Source organism: Apteryx mantelli, chromosome 1, assembly GCF_036417845.1.
Source record: "Apteryx mantelli isolate bAptMan1 chromosome 1, bAptMan1.hap1, whole genome shotgun sequence".
Lineage (NCBI taxonomy): Eukaryota > Metazoa > Chordata > Aves > Apterygiformes > Apterygidae > Apteryx > Apteryx mantelli.
In genome coordinates, this window is record NC_089978.1 from 181,687,394 (window position 1) to 181,713,148 (window position 25,755).

The following is a 25,755-nucleotide window of genomic DNA, read 5'->3' on the forward strand; positions in this document are numbered from 1 at the left end:
AAGAGAAATAACATAATGACATAGTACATATCTGAAAATAAAGTTATGTGACACTTTTAGAAGAGAGTTGAGGCAAGATGTGATTAAAGAAGATCTCTATTTGCTCTGTGATACCCAATGTGTCTGGCCTTTGGGAGCCCACACCTGTAAACACATGACTTTGACTCCTCAGGCTTAGACCAATCTTCTTAAGCACTAATTATGCTCCCAATAGTTTTGGGGGTTTTTTTTGGGGGGTGACCATGGCAGAGAGAGGGCTGAAGTGGTGGCACAGTGATAGAAAAGAGATATCAGGAGGAGAAATCACAGCACCCAACTTTCCATCATCAGATGCAATGACTCAGACAAAGCACTAGTGCTTCCAGAGTAAGCAAGGTAAAGAATTGGTATGCCGTTCTTTATTGTTAAAATGGGTTTGTCGTAGAGGTAATTCAGTCTAGGGATGGCTGGCATTTTGGCGGAGCTCTATCCCATCTGATTCAGCTGTGTTTTGTACAACTTACCGGGAGGAATTCATGAGGTGACTGCTGAGGGAAAGGCTGACAAACCACATTTCTCACTTTCAGTCCTTGAGTACATACACTACAGCATAGCTTGGTTTTGTATCTTCTCTTCTGTGCCTTCTTGTCTCATGTAACAGCAAAAGATAGTATAAATAGTGGAAGTTTCTCATCTACCTTGTCCTTACCAAGATGAAGACAACTGCAAGGGGAATGCTGTGAATCTCCAAGGGATACAGGTTCAGTCATCTTTGTCTTTCTGGTGATGAAAGCAAGGTAGAAGTTTTAAAATGCTATATAACAGGCACTGCAAAGCTTACAGCTCTTTAAGTCTCACTCCTCTACTCCTTGACTCTTCAGCTGCGGAGCAGTGTAATGATAGGAGGTCTAAAGTTTCAGGGAATTCAGCTACTAACTAATGTGAGTTGAGAAACTTCCATTATGTGCAGGTCATCTCCTAACTGTCCAGGCCAATTCTCTTACTTCATGTTGACCCTTCCTACAAGGCATCTAATAATGGCCAGTTTCCAGGAGAGATACTGAGGCTTCTGCTCTGATTTGATGGTACAATTATGTTGCTAGAAAAGTTGATGTCTCTCCATGCATTTGACAAAGGGACAAAGGGACAACAGAAGAGCCATGAATGCAAAGAAGGGAAAGAGAGTACTTTTACATGGCTCAGTCATGGAAATTACAGACAACAAGCCAGTGCCTTCAAGCCTCAGGCTCCATTTTGGTGGGTCATTTTCACACAGGACAGCTCTCACCAGTGTTAAAGGAAGACTGGGAGGAGTTAGAGAAGGATCCTATTTCAGTAGAGGCATTCTAGAAAAATCAAAGGTCTGAGGTTATAGGTGATGACTAGTTTTCCACTTCTTTTTCCATTGAGCTGTAATTCTGAATTCTCCAGGACAGTGTGAGCAATTTCTTGGGCTCTGTTTTTCCCACAGTACATTAGCTTCATAAAAGAGGACATGAGGAAAATCATCTATCAGTATAAACATCTTGTTTAAAAGGTGAAGGCTGAAATTAACTGCTTGTCTGAATTGACTGTTTCCACGGGGAAACATAAAACAACTGCTTATATACATCAACAAAATGACAAGGTCTCTCTCATGCTACAAGTATGCTATATCACTCGCTCTCCTCTGTGCACAACAATTTTCTCTATCCAAAGGTAGAAGAGACCTTCTCAGCTTCAAGGCAGCAATGTTTATATCTACAATGTGAGAGCCTGGAGGAGCAGCAATGGAGAGGAAGTACTGCAAGGGGAGGTCATGGCTCTGAGCAGATCAGGAACAAGAGCTGTAAAAAAGGGTTCTGTAAAAACAGAAGGTTTGTGATTTTGGCATAGCAATAAAATAAAAGAGTTGTTTCATGGAGGTTTTCAGGAGACAGCCTTTATTTTGTATAGATGACATCAACTACTGTCCAAAGGTTAATATTGAAAAGAGAATGACTGATTCTTAGGTTACCCTTTTCATTAAAGATTCCCTGGCTGGCTGTCAACTTTGATCTATGCTTCTGTACAAAATAGAGGAATTTCACTGGTGGATAAAATGATCAGACATCATAGAATCACAGTGAAAGGAAGCTACAGTATAACCTACAGTGCAGAAAAGTTGAGGAGAAAGAAATGAACAGCACTGTAAACTTATAACCTACCAGAACACTTATTAATGAGACAGCATGTAGCCAGAATGTAATTCATCTAGAAAATAGTAGTAACATTTATTCTTTTCACTAAACTCCATGGGATTTTTCATTGCAACAATCCATATATGTCATCAATACCAGACACTTCCTTATAAATCGCCGAGTAATTTCAGCATTGAGGAATGAGGATATCAAGGAACCATCTGTGATCTCTTGATTCTGTATGACGCCTACCTGGGTCCTCACATCAGTACAGCCAAATTGTCCCAGGTTACACCACTCTTTCAGTGTCTGCCTATCTCCAGTATGTAATTTATACAAAAGGACCTTTGGTGCAGGACGCCCTTTGTATATGAGTATACAGAGCTTACCTGTACAAGGAGATTTCTCTGCTGGCTATTCACACCTTAGGCATGTCACTGATGAGTGTATTCAGATAGCCAACTTTGGGCTTCTGCTTTCAAGTGTCTTAGTTAGGAGCTGAACTGTCCCTCTGTAGACTTCACAGGTGGAAGGAGACAAGATTCAGAACACCTAAGTTAACCTCCTGATCTGAACTGGCCTCTGGTTTAGGGTGATTTTCAGGTTTCTGCATGCATGAACAGACCTTAATGGCACTGTCCAGTAACATCTAGGACCCCGACTCCCACCCGCTGCCTGTGGCCTGGGAGCTCTGGGTAAGCTCAGGCCGAGGTGCCCAGACCTTGCCTGAGCTATGTCGCAGGTGTGCTTGTGCCTAGCTCTGTTCCCTGCTGTCCTGGCTTACCAACTGGTTTTGCTGGATGGACTCTGGACCTATGGGGTAGGTAGCCTTGCCTCCAGTCCTGTCTGATGGACCTTGAACTGATTTGTAGCCAGTCCTGTCTCTGGCCCCAGCTCCTGGTGTTCCTGAGTGAACTCGATGGATGTCCCTGGAAGTCCTCAAGTCCTCACCTCACCTTATCTGGGACTGGTGAAGGGGACTGTCACTGCTGCGGTCCTGCTTGGGTGCTGCAGGCCTGCAGGCCAGTGGGTCACTGCCTGGCCTGTGTGGGGGACACCCATGGCTCGTGGCTTGTCCCTGCTGTGGCAGCCCCACTCCTGCTGCTACCTGCCTGTGATCTCTCTGTGCACCCAGAGATCCTGGGGAGGCTGACCTCCTAACCTAGGCAACTAAAACTAGATGACGAAACTAGGCAATTTAAATACCTTCCTGCCTCCCCGTCCTAGGGCATTGCCTAAGGAAGCTCAAAACTCCCAATTCACACAAGAACAAAAGCTATTTGCAATAATCAAAAGAGTTTGAATAATTCAAGGAAGCAAACTAGAATTCTTGAAGATCAAAAAGGTAGTAGAAATTCCCTCCCTCTCCTCTCTTTTAATGGTACTGTAGAAGCAGAAGTCTGTAAGCTGGGCTGCGAGAGACTGACCCCCCTGGCGTTGCCAGTGGTAGAAGTCAACCCAGACCTACTGTCGCAGTCCAAACTCAGAAGTTGTTGGAATACATTCAAATAGTCTTTTTGGCAAGCAGAATTAAATGGCAAGTCTCTAAGGACACAGAGTTTCCCTTACATATTCTGTGAGCACACAGACTTGTAGCAATAATGGAAACATGGCTTAAATTCTTCCAGCAGTATTACTGCAATGTTAAGCACAGAATCACAGAATCACTGAGGTTGGAAGGGACCTCTGGAGATCATCTAGTCCAACCTCCCTGTTCAAGCAGGGTCACCTAGAGCACATTGCCCAGGACCCTGTCCAGACAGGTTTTGAATATCTCCAAGGATGGAGATTCCACAACTTCTCTGGGCAACCTGTTCCAGTGCTCAGTCACCCTCACAGTTTTCCTTATGTTCAGCTGGAACTTCCTGTGTTTCAGTTTGTGCCCGTTGCCTCGCGTCCTGTCACTGGGCACCACTGAGAAGAGTCTGGCCCCTGCATAAATACTCTATATACAGCAATACCTAAGAGAGTATTTGTACACAAATATTAGGCACACTGTTCTGAGAGTCACTGCTTGTTCAGATAAGTTTCTAGTCTTATTTGTAAATGCCCATTTCACCTGGAGAACTTGTGCTGAGGTAGGGATGACCTGAATTGGTGGCAGTGATAATATAAACATTGTGAATTAATTATTTGATGTCTGAAGATTAAGCACCATTCAGCAAAGATGAAAGTGACAAATAACTCAATCCTGCAACTACATGTGCATTACTCACAGGAGCAGGGCACATCCACAGGCAAGGCAGAGCAGGGTGCTGCCTGCTTGCTGATGAGGCTGTACACAGCATGCCTAACTTTAAACAATACTAGTACACCCCTAGGTGTACTAGCTCAGTAGAGCTACTGTCGTGTTTAAAATTAACTGTCTGCTTAAATATTTTGCTGGATTGTATCTTGCTGCTCTCCGCTTAGCAGGATCAAGCACAGATGAACTAGAGCTGCACTAGATTATCTGATGCTATTGACTTTGGTAGAACTGAAGTAATATTAGCAACTGTGCAAAGATTTGTACAAATCTCTTGGTGAAAACAAGGTGTAGGAAAATGACTCTGCTGAAAATGACTCTGCTGAAAACTTTAATCAACCTGTGAGACTTTAAATTAAGACTGCGTTAGCATAGTAGAGATAAAACTGCTGTCACTGTTACAAGAAGTCTTTGCAAGAATTACTAAGCAGACCATTTCTTACTTAAAAACAGGACAATATGTGCTGGTGGCTTGGTAAAGCCAATTTGCTTTTCTGCTTGCCAGCTTTCCTAGATGAACAAAATGGGAGAAAGCCTATTCTGTGCCTGCCTGGGTAGAGAAGTAAAATAATCTTGGTGCTGATCTGTGTCTGCTGTGTCTTGATATTGTCTCACACAGGACCAATGCTTGACTTCTGGGGAAAGATGCTGACCTGATTCCTTAGGATTGCCTTAAATCTAAAGAAATCTCTTTGCATTAAACTCATATAGGAGAGGGTATCTTAACACTCCTCAGTGTCCTAGTGCATTCGTGGAGCTCAGCTTTCAGTAACTTTCATCCGTGGCAGTCAGCTTTTATTGCTTTACACTTCACTTTTCCCTAAACTCAGATGGGAAGGGAGAGGTTATAGGCCCCAGAGAACATCAGATAGTATTTTTAAATAACTGCTTGTGCTAGCAAAGGAAAAATAATTGCACAGAATGTATCAGTCTTGCACCATGCACAAAAGTGCAGCCACCAGCTTTGTACCTGCTGCTGCTGAACAGAGTCAGTCTGCTGTGGTTCCTCTAATTCACATTCACGAGCATTAAAGAATAGCTGCAGATCCCAGTCTGAGAGCTAGGTCACTAAAACAGAAAGAGATAAAGGGAGCAGGGGATGAAGAAAACCAAACTCTTCAGATAATGGGAGAAAATAAACAGGAAAGAACACATTTCTCACATTGCAGACATATAACAGTCTAAAAATCCCCTTAGTCATTGTGTTTGTCAAGGACAAGTGATAACAGCCCAAAATAGCATACAGGAGAGCTGGTAGTTTTGAATTTGTAAATTCCATGTAGACACGGGTATAGACTGATATATATTCATTACTATCCTCGTCCTTTTTCTCTCACCTTCTAACTTAAATACCAAAGTAGATCTGCTAGTGCATACAGACAACATTTAAGGAGATTTAAGTGATATCATAGATTCAACAGTAAGTTTCAACAATTTCAACTCCATTTGAACTTTAAAAGATTCTTTTGAGCTAAAGTTTTTAATGCTTGCTTCTCAGGCAAAAAGTATGAGCAGCCTTTGAACAAAATGTTATCCTGGTAATGGTATGAAGAAAAAGACCATCCCTTTCAAGTAAAACAAATAATAAAAACAGCAGAATTTTAACTTCAGCAAATGACTAGTCCTTAGAGAGGACTACAGTCTTGACAGTTTTAATTTTTGAAAATTAGAAAAGATGTCGAAAAGCACTTTTCTATGTGCCTGTTAAATCTAGAAATATTTTACTGTTGTGCTATGTACGAATGTCAGTGACAGTTAATTGTTAATACCTTTGATTCTTCAGGGCAATGCTCATAAGCTGAGTATCAATATTATCAAGTGCCTACTGGAATTCAGGGTGCTATTAAATGATATGTTCATTTGAATTCTTTAACATAACACAAGCTCTTGCATTAATCCACTTCTTTTCAGTTTGGCCATTAAAAAAGTTCTTTAGCACTGGATTTTCTAAAATGGCAGATAATGGTTTTGTTTAGTTTTTAGTAAAAGTATTGAGAGAGCACATGGAAGTTTTACTTTTTTCAATAGAAATAGTATTTTCAAAAATCTCAAGAAAAACAGAAGGGTAACAACACTGCCTTATTACAGGGGGGGAAAAAATCTAAGATACAGCATGTCTCTCACTTTATGTGAGAGTGAAATATAATCTGTTAGCTATGAAAATGCTGAAATTTTGTGAACAAAAAGACATTTCTTGTGGTAAAAGTCACTAGAATAGGTCAGAGAATTTTGTGTAAGTAGGATTTAAGAATACAAGTCAATAAACGTGGAGCCCGTTGTAATCAAGCTAGTCAGTCTTGTGCTCTCCAATGCAAAAACGTCTGCAGGAAGAACTGGACAAAGCAGGTCCCCCTGCATTTTCAAAACTATCCATAGGCTTATCCCTTGATCTCCCCTCATGACTTTGTTATCCCTTAAGAATAAAGACTGTTCCTTACATAAAAAGGTATGTAAGTGAAGATAGATGGCCCCTAGTTCTCTGCTGCAGAAAAAATCCAAACATATGGTAAAAGGCTGGGATTTGCTAGAGAGAAGAGAAAAAGAAATTTAGCTCAAAATCTAGATCACACTGTTATTTCAGGTGAATTCTGAATCCAAGTGAAATACATGTTATTCCAGTGCAAATGCAATACATGTTAATCCAGTGCAAACTAAATCCATCTAATTGTTGTATTTTTTCAGAAATCTATAGGCAACCCAATATGATGATATTTTTGTTTGCTTAACTTCAAACTCTAAAGTACAATAAATTAAAATATGCTTCCATTTTTGTCTTGTGATAATAGCTCTGGGCACTTTTTTAGTCTTTTTGCAGGGGTGGGGGCACAGCTTGCATGGTTTAACTATAGAGCCTCTAGGGCAGACACTTCTCATTGCAATGTTCACTCTGACACACATTTCTTATTTTTCTTACTGCACCTACCAAAAGCTAGGGCAATTCTAGAACTCCAGAGGTGACTCATGCCTCTTATCCCAATGCATCATAAATCACCTCCTTTCACCTTTGCCTTTTAAATTGTATTTGGAGGAAACAATACAGCAAGATGATATTGGGAGCAGCAAAGCCAGAGGCATTTAATAGTTTAAGGCAGAGCAGGATGCCATAGCAATACAGTGCAGGTAGAAGAGCAGACAAAGCACCATCATTTTGGGAGAGCATTTAATGACAGCAGCTTTCATCAGAGGAATGATTTCAGGGCTTAGAAAGTCAACAAATGGAATAATGCAGAATCAGGATAATGAGTAGTCGTAACAAAAAATTCAGGATGACAAAGGTCACTACTTTTCTTGTGCTAGGCTGAACTCTGCACAAATCATTGCAGTAAGAGTCCATCTAGAAGAAACAACAGGGTGTAGCCAGTGCTCTTGCCCTTGTGACTGCTAGAAGGCAGGTATTGATGAGAAGCAGTGATCTGGGCTGTTTCATGGAGATTTTCATGCTTTTAAGAATGTGCCACTGTGCTGGGTTGTAAGGCTAGAGGCTGATTGATGCATTTACAGAAATGAACACTTTGGGAACTCAAGAGCTAGCATGAAGCCTACAGTTAGGTTAACTGAAAGGCAGCTTAAAAGCAGTATGTTCTCCACAGGTTGCAGAACCATGCAAGGTTGTGGTGCAGAACTCAGCGTTTATAACAAAAGGTTTGTGCACTGATGTATACTTTTGCATTATATACATGATGTTTCTTCCTAGGGCCAATATGAGCTTTTATGATGTCCTTCTACCTTCCTAGCTTTGTTGCAAAGTCCTCACAAAATGCAGTTACTGAAAAGTTGCTAGAGAATATGGAGAAATGAGACCCAAAACACTTTCATTACCGCTTTATTTCCTTCCACTGATATGTTCTCAAAATGCAGAATGCATTTGCATTTTTTTTTAAACTGCTACCATCCTTGCTAAAGGTGTCAGTTTGAACCTCCAAGCCCAATTTGGATGGTGACCACACTGCAGTGCTTCATCTTGTTTTATGCTTGTTTGAACAAAGCCGCAAAAAAGCAACCAGCAGGAGAGACAGCAAATAAGTTGTGCAAGGTTTCAGAGGTGGCCCTGCGAGTCCAGCCAGGTAGCTCCCTGCAGACTGAGAGTTGTCTGCTGATTGTTGGTATTGCCCTTTTTGGAAACCCCTTCCCTCAGCACAGGTCAGACTTTTTTTTCCACATTTCAGCAAGTCCAGTCTTTTCTTCCTCAGTCAGCCTCTCAGATTAGGAAGGGCGCTTGCCCCTGCTCCAAGAACAGCACAGAGCAAACAATCCTGCTAGAAGCTCTACTACAAAGAGGGTACATTTATTTTAAGGACATTTTCAAAGCGACAGCTACATGACATTACTACTTCATAGTATCAGCCTCGCGGAAAGTGTCCTGGTCAGGACTCACATAACCTTGGTCCTCTACTTTCCTATATATCTGCCTTATTGTGTGCGTTGAGGAAAATTTTGACATTTAGTTCTGGCTGCAGTGGCAAGGTGATAAGATTCATCTAGTTCCTCATGGTGGGTGGAAGTTGTCTCCAACTCTGTTGGAGCTTGCTTTAACTCAGAGCTCGACAGACTTGGGAGTATGTAAGTATGAACAGTCATTTGCCTCACAGCTTTATTTCTACATTCCTGTATTTCATCTTCATTTGGGATGCACACTAAAATTTACTAAAGGTGGCTCCATGCCTGGGAGCAGTGCAGGGATCCACAGAGGCCAAGTGAATTCATGTGCCTGCCCTTACTTACCCATTACAAAGGGCACATCATTCTGAGAGCTGCACAAACCCCCCAAAAATAAAACTAGCATTTAAATGGAGAGATGTTATCCAGTTACAATTTTGGAGCAGGAAGGCACAGAGGTACTTGCACAAGCTGGTCTGGTTTGAAGCAACAAAACATCTGACAACACTGGCAGAACTGCCAGAAGCAGAGATTGCAGTGTGCCTACAAAGCTTTAACTGAATCAACTTTTTGCAAAGTAGATTAAGTCCTGCTTGAAGAAGGGTGACTTAATTACCTGGCATCTTAAATTGCAGTAAGATTAAAAAGGGCTGGGTGGAGTCCAAAGAACTGTCAGGAGAACAGAGGGAAAACAAGTCCTACTTACAAATCTGCGACATCCAGTCCCAACAGATTTTAATGTGAACATCAATCTACTGCCTCATTTATTCAGTTCCCAAATCAGCTTCTGTAAACTGTCAAGAGTATTTTAGGGCATTTCAACCCTTTATTGACAAAAAAAGTCAGTCTTCTGGAATGTCTGCTAGTTATAACAGCAAAATAAAAAGAATTACAAAAGTAATTCTTAATATCAGTGATTGTGATACCAGTATCCTTAAACACTCAGGATCAATACACCAAGCCTAAGCCAAATCTGGCTAAAGATTTCTCAAGCACAAAGAGACTGAAGTATATATTTATTAAGCATAAATTATGTCATAACTGTAGTTAAACTCACTTTTAGTTGAACTTATATAACATCTAAAAAAAAAAAAAACCACCAAGAACCAGGTTCAATGCTTCATAATTTTAATCCTTCAGTTAAAAAAAACAAACAAACAAAAAAAACCCCAACCCCTAATATATCCTCTTAATGCTATAGAAATATTGGTGCCACTTCAGAATGAAAGGAAAATTAGGGACAGATTTCTCATAAACTAAGTGTACCAATGGCTCTGAAAGAAAATAAATATTCAAATGTTTTTAAAGGATGAAAATAAATTTGCTTACTGTATTGACCTATTTTGCACCTTCAAATCTTTTCCATAAATTTTCTTCTGTTTTTGTCCTAGCTCCTCTTCATCACTTGCCCTTTTACTTCCTGCATTTTCTGTCTCTCCAAGTATCATATGGATGGGTAGTATTCCTGCCTGCTCCCTTCTGATCCCAATAATTGCTCTTAGAGAGACACACCAGTTTACAGGCACTAAGTCACATACTGTAACTTTCTCCCTGTGCCTCCTCTGCAAAAAAGAAAAGAAAAAAAAAGGCTAACAATTCTATGGCTACTAAATGAAACAAGTCAAATGTAAGAAAATTCGCATAAGCTATACCCCCACTCAGTGTAATACGCCCGGAGTTAACACTGTCCTCTTCAGAGTGCTCAGATCTTCCTAAATACTGAAGATTTATGAGTGGGAATTTCAAAAGCAACTCAGTGTCATCACTAAGAAAACATGACAAAGATAAAATTCTGAGTAATGGCCTTTGAAGGTCCTACCTGCAGCAGTTCATTCGGATCACATTAATTCATATGATAACAGATGAAAGCATTTCATGCTGCTATGCATTTAAAATTATAGCTGTCTTCTCACTGCAGTAACCTATTTCAAAAGTATGATCCAATTAGTGAAAAGTTGACTAAAAGTCTACTTCAGTGTTTGAAAATGTATTTTGTTTCAGGAATCAAAAGTATTTAAAAATATAAGCCATTTAATTGAAAGAAAAAATATCTTACAGAAATTCAGTGTATTAATTCCAGAAATCACAACAGTATTAATAAAATCTTAAAAAAAGATTAATAGTGCTTAGTTAGAAGCAGCATAAATCCAATCAATGAATAAAAACTTCACGTATTTATAGTTAAAGTGCATATATTCCTTTTATAATTTTGCACCTACCACAGGAACACTGAAATATAGCAGCCACAAAATCATTCTTTTCTGAAAGCTTTCACTAGTTTGAAATCTTGTATATATAACTGGATAATACAGTTTACAAGTTCCAGTGCTAAATTCGAGATTTATATAGAACAGATTTCAAACAAGTAAACTCAAAATGGAAGGGGCTTTTATAATTTTAAATGTTCTCATAAAAGGTGGCATATATATAACCCAAGTGAATTAGGACAGGCAACATACACAGTATGTTTGTAAAAATCTGATGTTTAATGTAAAATCCTCATCTATCTATGAAGATAAAAAGAAAAAAAGGTTTTTCTAAGTTAACTGTACAGGCCCTACCTTCTGAATGTCTCCAGTTAGAGGTTAAGAGGGTATTCATAAGTTTTCAGTACAATCTGTGCTGGCTAAGTGACTTCCTTATCTTCTGTAATTAATGGTGAAAGATGAACTCATCTAATAGAGCAGTCTAAGCACTAAAAGTTCAATTCCCATTTTGAGATGCTTTGTAGATGAGAATATCTTTCACTATCATTCACTATAGTCTCAACCAAAGAAGCTACAGAGGTTATCCTCACTGAAAAGCAACCCCAAACAAAATGGAAAGAAATTACACTACTGAGAAAAAACCCACAGAGAATTGTTTGGTCAATATGCTAAATATTACAGAAGCAATGTTCATTTTTCTTAAAAAAAAAAAAAAAGCCAAATTTGTAAACTGTTACATTTAATTTTAGATAATTTAATAAGTACCACATTACAACAGTGCTAACACTTATAAATATTTAGTTTGGAAATTCTAAAGATTTGAAGATTTCTGAAAATTTGTATAAAACAAAGATACATTTATTCTTCTTACTGGAAAAACTGGTATGTTTTTATTTTAAATTTAGTTTTATGCTTCAAACACTTTTTTTTTTTTTTTAAGATTTCAAAATATTTCCATGAAATCTTACATCCTATAGGAGATCATGGGAAATACTAAACCAGAATTCATTGTTTTCACCCATGTTACCACTGCCAACCTAAAGCTTTAGAGTACTTTGTGCCGGGCTTAGACAGCAGCCACAATACTCCATCATACTGGTAGATGTAGGTTAAGCTTCTAATTCCAGTTTCTTGCTCTTCCAGATTCTGTGGACTGTACAAAATATGTAAGCCAACTTCAGACCCATGAGGATAAATGAAGTGCTTCACCTCGCTTGACAGTGATCAACATCCACTTGAAGAGCTGCAAGAGCATATGGACAAAATCCCTTCTTGGCCGTGACAGATGGCAACTGCCATATGAGGCTTACAGCCTAAAGTTGTGATGGAAAGTCCTTTGGCTCTGAAGGTTGCAGACCCCTCTCTTCAAGAGCATCCAAAGAGCACTCTTAGGAGTCTTTCAGTAAGGCTGAGCATCACTGAATCGCACACAGAAAAACCTTCAGCCACCTCAACCTCTTGGCCAGAAACCCCATGCCACACCTGGAAGCACCAAAGCAATGATTACAGAAGAAAAAAGATTCACTGCGTTGTTGTCTAATATAGGTTTTCCAGATACGTGCTTGGAGTCTTTTGTTTGGTGGTTGACAACCATGCCAATATTCTTGTCAAAACCTGGGAAAAGATAATACTTCCATTTACAAGGCTAACCAAGCTGAAAAAAAACTTAGTAAACAAGCGTACGCAACTTCCTAAATTGTTTAGTTTAAAATTATGGTGTTAAACATCTGTAAGAAAAGACAGTAACTGACCCAATTAATTAAATTATGGTTTAATCCAATAGCTTCAAAGAATGGGATATAGATGCAATACTTTACATTAGAAGTTACTTATTTTGAAGAGTTACAGTTCTACCAGGCCTGCCTCTCTCTTTGCATAGCTCCATAACAAGAAAAGGTATGAAACATGAGCTAAAGCAGAAGAGGAAAAAGCTATTCCAAGAGCCATTCTAAAGCAAAAGATGCTGTTTTGAAGAGAACAGAAACAACTGATGGGCAACATCTATATTCCTGTCAAAAAGATGTATTTGTTTTCAAAGTTAAATAATAGAAATAAATTACTTGGTATGACAGCAAACAAGCTCCTTATAGAGGCTGAATTTAACATCTCTAGGTACACATTAATTTTATACTACCAGCCGCATGGATCTTTTCCCATCACTTAGGCATTTCCTGCTCTGTACTAGCAGTATTGCAGCATTGTGTTTCATTAGCTGTTATTGTGTACACACAGTTATCCTATTTTTTGTCCAAATTCACTATTCCATTTGCTGATAAAAGTGTAAAATTTTAATGGCAACTCACTATACAGTAAAGTATTAACTGGGTGTGTGCATACGCACATACCTAATGCTGGCATGAGAAAACATTCCAAAACAGATCAGCACATTTTATATTAGCATTATGTTTCTCTACAGATTTGAATATCTGCTAATACCCACAACATTAATAATTCATTATGAGCTGCTGCTTCATTACAAAACAAACCAACCAACCAAAGAAGCATGTCAGAGAAAACTTAGGAAAAAAAAACAAACAAATCTGCTTGGCAAGTAAATAGCTGCTGTTACCATTACCTTTAAATCATATACTTAAATCCAGCTTTGACTAATGGAAAAGGGCTACAGAAAATCAAGTATCAGATCCTGATAGTTTAACTCTTAACACTTACTATAGTTTAGAAAGTTTTCTTGAGAGAAAAACAGGGAATAACTTTTTATAAATATATAACTCAAATGCAGACAAAACCTAGATTCAGAGCAGAGATATGAAGGGTAACAGAAAATTTTTCTGTTATTTTAATTATTTACAAAATGGACATAACTTCAGATGGATAACATAGGAGAACTGGGATCTAATTCTGCAAAAGTATTCAAACAAAGTTTTACTTAATATATATATATCTCAGCAGGGAAGGAACTTCTCTTAGGCTGTGATACCGACTGCTTCTATCACATAAACTGAATCTACTAGGATTACCACTAGGAAAAACGTTGATAGAGGGGGGACAGGCAGTGGTAGCATAATGTTTTCAAAAGAGACACAATAAAAATAATTCCACATTTATTATCTGTTGCCTCTTTATATATTGCTCTTCAAGATGCTGCAACAGAGATTGGAAACTTTGTGAGGCTACACAGAATAGGGTTTAGGAAAGTGAGCTAAAGTAGAGACACACAAACCTAACTATGTACACCCCGTGGCCACCATGAGCAGCATCTACTCATCTATACTACAGTATATACAGCATACATGTATACATGTATATACAGTATACATACTACAGATTTGTAAGTACTGCTGGAAAGTAAATTGTGGAATCTGCATGCTGTCCCTGATGCAGCTAGCAAAATAGTTACTGAGCGTGAAAGAGTATCTGAAGTGAAGAAACAGTTGCTGGTTAAATGCAGACCCGCATTAACTAGGTTTAACACATACTCTCAATTTGTCTGCCTGATTCGGAGAATGAAACAGTGTCTGAGTATTTAAGTGCTTCCCCTTTAGTACAGAAATACTATATTTAAAAATTCTGCAATGCCTAAATAAATACTGAAATCATTTAGAATCAGCCAGCCAGTAATCTTTTAAAGAAAGTGGACAACAATGACAAGTAGTTTTTTAGTGAAATCACAGCTAGTTTGTGATAAGTTTAACTTACAGGAAACAGTACTCTACCAAGCAGTACAATAACAGAATGTAAAATATTGTGCACATTTACTTGGATCTCTTCTATTTTAATTCCTAAAGCTGAGACTATCACTAACTCTTCACAGTAAGAAATGGAGATTCTGCAGTAGCAAGTTAGTCTGAGGGAATGGATAAATTAAGTTGAAATTTCCTCTTAGGTTACCATAATTAGGTATACAGTAAAGAAGGAGGCAGCAATGCTTTCTCCCAAGATAACTGAGAGGGGATCTTATCAATGCATGTAAATATACAAAGTGAGGGGGTAAAGAGGATGGGGCCCAGTGACAGGACGAGAGGCAATGGGTACAAATTGAAACACAGGAAGTTCCAGCTGAACATAATGAAAAACTTCTTTACTGTGAGGGTGACAGAGCACTGGAACAGGTTGCCCAGAAAGGTTGTGGACTCTCCATCCTTGGAGATATTCAAAACCCACCTGGACAGGGTCCTGGGCAACGTGTTCTAGGTGACCCTGCTTGAGCAGAAGAGTTGGACTGGATGATCTCCAGAGATCCCTTCCAAACTCAACTGTTCTGTGATTCTGTGAATGTGCTGGAGATCTCCAGTCTCTTTTAGTCATCCACAAGACAGTAAAATAAGATGAAAAATGTACTGAAATCAAAGCATGGTAAAAGAAGAGGATGGAAGATACAAATAAAGCATCAACTGCCCTTGCTCTTGTTTTCATTATCTTGTCCATCACTGGCCTCCTTTGGCCTTTGTGTTACTATTTCTGTATCTTCTCAATTTAAAAATCATCTCCTCAGCCCTTTAAGTCAATTTTTAGGTTACATGGGGGGGGGGGGGGGGAAGAATAATCTTACCACTGTATTGCATCGTTGCTCCCAAATACGAATCAACAATTGATCCCAGTAAGCCAGCTGCTGCACCAAACACAATAATTGGCCATTGTGGAGCAGATATATCCAGATCACTCACAAAAAGGAGTTGTGTTATGAAGTAGGCTGCACCTACTACCATGCCACCAAGTAAACTTGAGAGCAAGCCCACTAAAGTAATTCCTCCATTAGTACCTAAATCAAACACAATCAAGTTAATTTATAAACCTCTTTTTTTTTTTTTTTTTAAAATAGAAAAGACTTACATTTGTTCATTTGTTTTATATGAAAACAGAACTGTGCTGAGGGTCATCTTTCCCCCATTTACCTGCAAAACTCTTACCATAGCTTTTATTTACAATCCCCATTATGCTGCCAAGAAGCTTAACCTGCACCATTACAGCCTATGTATTGCTATTACTTTCATTGTCTCCAAGGCTAGTTATCTAGAAATATACACCAGAAATAAAATAAATTAAACAAAACAGGATAGCTAGTCTTTCAGTGTCACCTGGTATTTGACTACTCTAAATTTGTAGGGAAAAAAAGACATTTGTTCCAATATATAGAGAGTTCCAGGTGTGCATACTATTAAAACAATACCTCTTTCAGAAGAGGTCTACCAAGATATATTTCATCAAGAACACATTTTAAAGAAAGAGCAAAATCCAAAGAAAGGAAGATATTTGACAACTTACTGAGAAGAAATCTGAGTACTACTTATAAAGAAAAAAAAAAAAGCCCACCCTTTTAAATCTTGTCCCACAAGATCTAAAACTCAGATCAACATACCAACAAGACTCAAAAACCACGCACCAGTTAGCAATGCCACCCACTGTGGAGGCAAGGTTCCACAGAGGGAAGGTTATTCTACCTGCCCTTGATAAGAAATGAGCTATTTGGTTAAGAAGTGAATTTTCTGTAGTGTCTGCATGTACTTTATATAATCTTCTACTGATTAAAATTTTAATGACTAAAAAAACTCAGATGACAGCTTGTATTCTATGTATCAGCAGCAATATAAACACTTCAGTAGTACCAGAAACAAGGATTGTCAGAATTCACTAAGGATTTTAGCTCACAGCATGCTATATATTTGTGTATATCACAAATGAGATTGCATTTACTCAGCTGTGGTTTTGCTGCTATTTCAGAGAACAAATTCCTACTAAAATTTTCTAATGCCAGAATTTTGATATGTTTTTTGCGGGCTTTTTTGCAACTTTAAGTTGGATGCATAGTCCAAATCAAATCAGCAAAATATTAAGACATGAACATGTAAGACAGACATGTTCACCTACTCACCTACTGGAACCTTTTCCCAGGTTGTTATCAACCTTGGCTTGCTTTTACTCATTACACTACCGATCTCTGAAGCCCATGTATCACCAGCAGAGCATGCCAACGCTCCTAAAAGGGATAAGCACATCCATGATGCTGTGTATTGCTTGGAAAAGTCTACTGGAATTTCACCTGGTCCGTTTTCTATCATATATAAGATGGCCAGCTCAGTAGGAACACCGCCATTACAGAATACTTGCACCCAATTCCTTTGTCCACCTAAAGTGACAAAAAACAAATTTTAGTATTTTCAAGCAAAACATCTTGACATGCAACAACATCAGGCAAAAGCAAAACACAAACACCTAAAATTAATTAAGAAAGAGACATACGTTCAAAACAAAAACTAGTTAACAGTTTGTTTATCAAACAGACCAGATACAAAAGCAAGTAGCCTATTAACAATTCATGTGATGGGGGTGGGGGAAACAATAGCGTTCCTTATTCTGGGTGTGACATTTTGCCTCACCCTTCGAAACGAAGGGGAATAGGAAGCATTTATTCTTCAAAGAGGATCTGAAGGAATTAATGTTAGGGCTTACCTTCTTTGTATTCTGAATCTATTTGCTTCTTCATATCTTTTTTCCATTTAGTAAGTTTTGAAGAAGTAACAAAAAATACAAACAAAGCAGTGAAGAAACTGTAATTTGCAACTGTAAGGACAAATCCAACCACCAATCCTACAAAAAAAAAAAAAAGTTACTTCATGTACCTATTACACTGCAGAGCAATGAAAGTGTTTTGAATATCTTAAATATGAGCAATAATATCTGCATGATAAATCTAAAATAGGACAATCATGCAATAAGAGAATTGCTGAAGTGCCTGATACCCTTATGAGAATTTCAGAGACATCTTGACTAAAAAAACCCTTATCTTTAACATCTTCTCTTAAATGTTATCTAGGGCTAAAATTTATGGGTTTTTGGCAGACTTTCTCTAGTATTGCCAAGAATCAGAAATGCTGTGCAAAAATAAAAGACAGAGCAATGAGAAAAAGCTGAAGGATAGCTAATTGAAATTTACATACAAACAATAAAATTCTTCAGGCAGGGTATGTGAAGCACACATACAGCTGTGGCTGTAGTTCTATCAGCAAATTTAACTTCAGTTTGGGGATCAATTCCCCCTTCAGGGTCTCTTTAAGATAATCTGGTTAAATCCCCTCCATATCTTAACAGTTGCTGCTTCTCCCTTCAGTTCTTCATTTTCACATTTCTCATTGCTTTTTGCCATCTTTTTCTTTGTGCAGGTTTCTTAAGTATTTGAGCTCCTAGATGTGCTTCCTTCTTACTCCCTCCTCCACACTTTTGACAGGGAGGTCCAATTCTCACTGCCCACCATGATATTATAATTCTTAAGGACTAAAAGAAAATTGGCAGCTCTTAAACTAAATGCCAAAATGAGCTGTCTAACAGAGCTGATATATGTTAAGAGGTAAAAGTGTAGTAGAAAAGCAAAGATGGTTTCTAATCAGGAAACTACTGCCTCTTAACTCACAGACAAAAGAAAAGATTCGCAAAATGGGAGGAAAAGATTTGAGGTCCTGTTTCTTTCCACTGACTATCAATTCATACAACTTCATGAGACAAAGGTCAATCACCTCACCCAGAAGTCTTTCATCAGAATTTAATGAACACTACTGTACACTACCTTGGCGGGGATTTTCATCTGGTCAAGAAAAACTTTCTTGAAACAGTCTTCTGCCTAAAGTGGAGTATGAATTCAAATTTCCTTCTTATTTTTGGGAAGCAAAAACCATCTCAGAACTGCTTGTATTTACAAAAAGCAGAACCACATTGTCTTTACCGGTTTCCTACCAGACAGGTAGGTTGCTGACATGCCTCAGTTTTATGGTATTTCTTTACCACTGCCTCTTTCACTCCATTATCTCTAAATACGTGAAAACAAAAACAAAAAAAAACTGTTTCGGGCAGTTTCCCCCAAGAGATACATGACACTGTGGTGTCCAAAGTATATATTACCTCGTGTCTACTTATCATATCTGCAAATCATTTTACTATCTAAAACATGCAGTTTTAAATGAATATTGTACTTAAGTTTAAAACAATCTTCCAGAATTATATACATCTAATGACAATATTAATCAAACAAATCATGAACAGCAGCATAAACTAACTTGACTATTTAAATAGGTATAAGAAAAATAAGTATGAATTCAAGATACGGATGCTTACACTTACATTTTTGTGTTATCACAGGACTAGCTAGGAAAGTCTTAAAAAAATATTATATACATTTAAAAGGACCCTAATTTAGTTCATTAAGTATTTAGTTTACTAGTTTCAGGAAAAAACATACCTCCCAAAGCACCACTGTGATCAAGACTCTTCTTCTTAAAACCCTGTGTAGCAATCACTAGTGGAACCAAGACTGAAAAAAGCCAACGCCATGGAGAAATGGGTCGCAGAGTGCCTGGTAAATTAAATGAAATGGTTACAGATCATCCTTACATGCCTTTTCATTGCCTTTATATCTGAAAAGTAATTCTCTTCTAGTACGCATTTAGAATCTGATCTTAGTACAGGTTAAACTTCTTTACTCTTCAGAAGAGAAATACATATATAAACAGAATACAGAAATATCTACTCAATTTTTGCAATTATCTACTCAAATTTTCTATTGTTCAGCTTCTGTACAGCAACAAAAAAATACATTAACTAAAATTAATTTATTAAAAAATAGCAAATGCATCAAGAAATGAAGACTGATTTTTTTCATTCTGAAAGGGATTTATGAGCTCTGAAAATTAACATTGAAAAAGTAAGACCAGCTGAAACCTGATTTGGATAGAACACGTAAATTACAATAAACATATAATCACAATAAGTTTTGTAGAAAGAATTCAGTTTGAAATATGAATGAAATTCAAACTAAAATGCCAGTTAACATTAGCGTTCCTAGCACATAAAGAAACTGCAAAGTAAACTTTAAGTAGATAAATAAAACCAAGAACTTCCATCATAGACAATGTTACGACTGATTCTCTGGTAACTATATGAACAAATTTGAACAGTGTATTATTACAATAATTTATTTTTGATGAAGTTTCAGTAAAGACATGAACAATAAAGACAATGAACATTATCCTCAGTCACTAATGCTTTTTGGCACTTTTCTCCAATGTAATAAAAATCAGAACAATATATTGGAAGCTTCACATCGTTTTTCAAACCATTCTAAATAGTAGCGTTTATAGGAAAGGTCATTCTTATTTATCAAAAGCTTTAGCTTGATAGCTCTTGGCTACCAAGAGCAGGCAATTTTTCTCATCCCTTTTTGCAGTGCGTACACATTCTGCATTACTCCTAGCATGTGCCTAGTGTTGTCATTTTGCTATCTATTCAATCAACTAGAATTTTAACACTACGTTAATAGATGGACTGCTTCTACTTGGTTGACAGGAGACTTCAGAAGTACTTTCATGTCTATATAGAGAGAAAACATCATCATGCATATAAGCTAGCTAGCTGCTTGTGTTTCTACAGTTTTGATATTAACATTATATCATTTTTTATTCTACTTTGGAAATTCTACATAATATCTAATATATGTAAGTGCTTCATTCAGCTGCAGTGATACTTGATGTCATGTAATAAAACTATCAGTAAGTCCTGCAGTTCATATGTAATTCTGTGCTGATGCTGATTTAATACACTGACTCTGTCCTTCTGCAGGACTATGAAGAATCATCAGTCTATCATAGCATCTTAGCTTCATTAAATCAATTACTGACTGGCCTCACCAATTCACTACACTCCTACCACTCTTCACATTGAAAACTGAAGGAGGAAAAGCATTTAACTATACTCCTAAGCCAAACTACATATTTTGTAGTCTTCCAATTTCCTGCTTTCTCTGCTAAACTAATTTATTTTACTAATGAGTGTTTGCACTAACACTAGAAGGAACATGTAGATGTTCTTTTGCAGTATTAAAAAAGAAACACTCATTTTATTGGCATCCAAAATGTTTTGTTTACACATTATACCTGGTTGAAAACAAGAACTACCAAACCGGGTCAAGTCAAAATCTGCCTGGCTCAGAATCCCATCTGGCAGTGGCCAGCTCCACATGCTCAAGGAATTAGTAGAAGAAACAGATACAGACTGATCTTGCTGGTTTTATTAGGAACTTCTATGCTCTCATTTCTAAAATCACCATAAATATGCCCAATCCCTTTTTAAAACCAGATATGTTACTCTCCACAACCACCTTCAGAAATGAATTCTGGTTTTAGATGCACTGAAAAAGACCTTTCAGAAAAAAAGCCAAAAAACTAAAAACCAAAGATCCTACTGCAAGTTTCATCAGACATCTGCCAAATTTTATGAGCAACTGAATGATCATTTCCTATTCATCTTCTCCCTGCCATTCATGACCTTTATAGATGTCCCCTTTCCATGCTAAAATATCTTACCTAAAGGTATCTAAGTCTTCTTCAAATGGATGCTGTTACCTGCTGTGATCATTTTTATTGCTTGCACTGTTCCTTTATAATTCTGCTATATACACGTTGAGCTAGGATGACAAGTGCGTGCAGTACTTCTAATGGGAAGACAGCAGGGATCTACAATTAAAAAATACTGAGATTTTCTTCTGTGCTAAAAAATCTATTAATTTTTTGACTGACGATAAATGAAAGATGTCAGATTCCAAAAAAAAAAAAGAAAAAAAAAAGAGACTATATTAAGTAACCTGGATGGTGTAATTCCCTTCCCCCTGATTATCTGCTTGTATTGAACCAGGCTACTGATCTCTTCAGTCATGCAATGTATTATAGACAGCTGTGGCATAAAACAGGTAACAACAGAAGGTTGTTAAAGCAAGCTGCATCCAAAAGTTTCATGACTTGGAAAACACTTATTCAGCATTAAAACCTTTCTTCATCATTGGCAATTTTTAATTTGACTGCTTAAACTGCCAGGACAGACTATTTGGACAATTTCAAAACAAAAATACTGTTTTTCAAAGTTACAAATGGTTCACTTTTGCAAACAAAACTAATTTGAATTAAAAAAAAAAAATCAAGTTATTTTTCTCCTCAAAATATCTAGTGCCTTGTAAAATCCTTTTCTTTCTTGAGTTTCCAGTTTGCTCTCTCTGCTTAGTCATTCAAGTCATTATGACTTGAGTTCAAAAGAACTTGCAGAACAGGAAAACAATATCCCACTCAGCTGTCATTATATCACTACTTATCATACAACATTGAAAACCATCAATCTAAAACTCTGAAGTTCATTATTCAAAATACTCCACACCATTCCATAAAAACAGCAGTGTCCATAGCAACTTGTCTTCTACGGAAACAGTTTATCATCAATGTCCTAAACATATTTTTCCTTCTAGAATTCAGAAATACTCACTGAAATAAAAATCAGTTAATAAACTCAATAAAGGAGTTATTACTGTCCAGTTAAAATATATATTTTTATATAATTGATCCAATAAATTCACTGCCTTTGCAGTAATACACATAAAACCTTTTTATTCCATCACCTTGTTTTGACTTTAAATTGGAAGACACAAATTCCATTGCAAAGACATTGACATGCAAAGACACGCAAAAGTATATACTACTTACAGAAGGCAAAAATCCAAAGTACAAGAAGAAATTGTTGCTAGAATGCTACAACAGTTAAAGAAGTCTTCCATCTTTGCAGTCAGAGAGGCAAGCTATTGATTATATCCTAAACTACACAACTTACCGTTATATGATGAAATTTCACTTCCAGAAGAACGACAAGGAACCCTGTTTATTAGGTGAAAGTGGTGTGGCTGCCTTCTAAAACATTAGGCTTCTCAATCCTTTTAAACTTGATGTGAGCCTCTCAAATATAAGTTTTATGATGATGACTATCTCAGCAAGATTTCAAGTGACAGTTTTTGTTTAACAACTCCCACTCTCAAACTTTCAAAAAGGAAGGCTAATAGTTTATCCAGCTTTTGAGGCCAGAAAGAAAATATGAAAACAGATGAGAAGTTATTTATCAAGCATCAGTTATACAAATATAAGACATCCCAAGTCTAGCATTAAAGTGAGTCTCAACCTCACAGAAGAAAGACTTCACGCAGGCACAGCAGCTTGTCTCGATGAAAAGCTGCTGAACATAACAGTCTTTCATAAAAATGCTTGCCAGCAGTGCTTATAACTCTGCAGATATACAGGTTCCTTATTTCAAAGTAGGACAAACCTATTTCACAGTAACACTCGTCATTGCAAACATAATGATTCACTCGACAAGAGTAAACTTCTGTGTGCTGAAAAAACACAGCGCTGTAGGAGGTGTGCAAGGAAGTCTTACTGCCAAGGACTGACTCAAAAATTTGAAAGAAAACCACCACTTGGGAATGTATATTAAGAAACGTGCAATACTGCAGTCCAGTTTCACTAATCACGAACCAAGAAAGTTGATATAAACTTAAATGTGAGCTGTACCAAAGAGGTTCTTTTTTTTGGTTGTTTGGGTTAACAAACAAAATTTTCATCTTTTTAAGGTTAGTTTTAAATTGACCTTTCTGTATTTCTTTTGAGAAAAACCTAAGGATCAGCATTAAATTTCTACTAAATCTTAATTAGTTAAGATTGAGATAGAAGACATTAATTGATTTCTTATGGATTCTTTAATGTTCCCATTATATCAATATTCTGGTCACTGGTGCTTAAGCACTATTATGAACTATAAACTGTTAATTAGTGAATGTATATTTACGGTATATTTATGGTTAAGGACTGCAAGTTTCATTGCTTTTGCAAGCTAAACTTACTGAAGCTCTCTCCCCTACTTCCTTAAATCAGTTCCTACTCTTTGTTTCATTCCCTTTCTCAAGCAAAGGTCTTTACATAGTCTCAAGCAAATGGAGAACAGCAAGTTATACATCCTTCTTACTCCCTAACCCTTCTCTACAAAAAGGAGGGTTTGTGTGCAGTCTCCTCCTCCTTTGTATCAGTCCCCATCCTGATTCTTCTGATACTAGCACTCCCTGTCACTCTATGCTGTCAACTCTCAATTACGTTAGACAACAAGGACTGGAATATACTAAATAGTGGAAAAACTCAGAGAGCTATACCTATGGAAAGCACAGAGCAGACACACACAAATGAAACTGAAGAGTATGTTTAAATCCAGCTCGGCTAGCTCTGAAGTTAGCAAAACCTGGTAGTCAAGCCTGCTTCTGCATACTTCCTGCATGTCCAGCATCTCACGGTGACCCAAAGAAGTGTCCAGACAATAAGTATTTAATGGTGTACCAGAACTAATACCTTATCCTAGAACCTGAAGCACTGAAGAACACATGGTAGAGGCATGCAACTGATACTGCAAGAGTCAGCTCATACTAGTGGGATATTCTTTCTGGCTCCTTCTGGATCCAAGCTGACACCAGATAAAGGCAGTTGGGGATGTTCATACTGCAAACCTAAGCACTCTTAGCAGCAGCAAAATTGCAATAACACTGGAGCTCTTTCTGCATGAAATTAGGTGAAGCCTTAAGGACCGATTTACCTGTCCCAGGAAAGCAGTCAAATTCTTCTAGGCTTGAACTGATGCTGAAGGCAGTACTGCTGCATTCATGCATTGCTGTAAAAAGGGTCCTAGAACTGAAATGACCACAGAAGCAGCACTAGCGTCCCTGCCACTATACACAACTAAAACACAGCCTGCCTGAGTTGCCTTGCATCGAACACAGAGCTGACTGTATACACCCTTGTCAGAGACTCCATGCATATATATCCCTTTCTTCTTGTACCACTTCCCCCACTTCTTTCTTCCTTCAAGGGAATTCTTCCCCCACACCCCTATTCAAGGGCTGCATGTGCATTCTTAATACGTTTTATAGGCTGATGGACTCCTCACATGCTGTCACTCCTCTCCCCACAGGAAGAGCTCTATCAGCTTGCTCCTTGTTTTCACTGTTACTTTTGTTTTTCTCTTATTTTTTTTCTTTTAGGAAGAAAAATCACACAGGATGCCAACACTTTTAATTCATCAGGATCCCTGGGCAGAGATGCAGAGAAGGGTGAAGTAACAGTTTGGAAGGTGTTAATAACCGCTATCAGCTGCTGACAGGACTCAAGTTCTCAGCTGCATTAACGCGATGGAAGGGGCTATGCGTATGCCCCTTCCAGGCTGCGCATCCCCATGAGAGTGCGGGGGCCGGAGAGGGCAGGGCAGCGGGCAGTGTGCGGCTCTCCCCGTGCCAGGCTGCAGGGCCAGGGGCCGCTGGGGCCGGCGCCGAGCCCGGCCTGCTTCTCGCACCCCGGCCTTTGAACTCACCGTAGTACGTACTTGCAGTCATGGACACGATCCAGAAAGCCAGGGATATACATATGAGCAAGCTCAGGATGACAATATTCGTCATCATTTTGAGGTACTCTTTGAAGAAGTCCTCCTGGTAGTATGACATGGGAAGTCAGTCAGACGGACACCACCTGCGGGGGGGGGAGGAAGCACAAGGCGCACAGCATCAGCGACCCCGCCACCGCTCCGCGCCGGGCGGCCAACGGCTGCCGCGAGGAGGCAGGGCGGGCTGCGGGAGGCCTCGCCGCCGCGCTCTCTCCCTCCCCGCCGCGCCCCGCCGCCCGACCCCGCCACCGACCTGCTCCCCCAGCCCTCCGCGGCGGCCGCCCATCCCGCCGCAACGGGGCCCGGCTCCGCGCATGCGCTGCCCGCCGCCTGCGTCACCGCCCGCGGGCGAGAGCGAGGGCGAGGGGGAGGCGGCCCGGCCCGGCGCCCTGCCCGCGCCTCGCGGCGCCTGCGCGGGCGCGGCTTTCCTCGCCGCGGGGCTACGTGCGCCTCTGCGACCCTGCGGCTCTCGCCAACGGCCGGGCGCTGGGGTGGCACGGGCGGCGGGGCCTTCTGCATGCCCCGCCGTTAGCGCTGCGGTCGCTCGGCCTCTCCT

General features: G+C 38.8%; 1 protein-coding gene across 2 annotated transcripts; it reads right to left on the reverse strand.

Annotated features, from left to right (window-relative positions):
- Positions 1-9,802: 9,802 nt before the first annotated feature.
- TMEM19 (transmembrane protein 19) lies at positions 9,803-25,505 on the reverse strand. Of its 2 annotated transcripts, none has more exons than XM_067313292.1 (7): positions 25,453-25,505; positions 25,143-25,285; positions 19,156-19,269; positions 17,376-17,513; positions 16,798-17,052; positions 15,478-15,687; positions 9,803-12,581 (listed from the first exon to the last, which is right to left on the reverse strand). In XM_067313292.1, the coding sequence occupies exons 2-7, from the start codon at positions 25,258-25,260 to the stop codon at positions 12,418-12,420; spliced, it is 999 nt and encodes a 332-aa protein (XP_067169393.1). In that variant the 5' UTR covers positions 25,261-25,285; positions 25,453-25,505; the 3' UTR covers positions 9,803-12,417. The 2 variants fall into 2 exon arrangements, with proteins under 2 accessions (XP_067169393.1, XP_067169386.1); XM_067313285.1 differs by having other exon boundaries at positions 25,131-25,285.
- Between the last annotated feature and the right edge of the window lie 250 nt (positions 25,506-25,755).

Excerpts from the sequence above, each read along its gene's own strand:
- TMEM19 (XM_067313285.1), bottom strand. The coding sequence starts at position 25,260 with ATGTCATACTACCAGGAGGACTTCTTCAAAGAGTACCTCAAAATGATG. Across the intron at positions 19,270-25,130 it reads GACTGCAAGTACGTACTACG|GCACTCTGCGACCCATTTCT; the intron begins GTGAGTTCAAAG and ends TTAATTTACCAG. Across the intron at positions 17,053-17,375 it reads AGATTCAGAATACAAAGAAG|GTGGACAAAGGAATTGGGTG; the intron begins GTAAGCCCTAAC and ends TTGTCACTTTAG.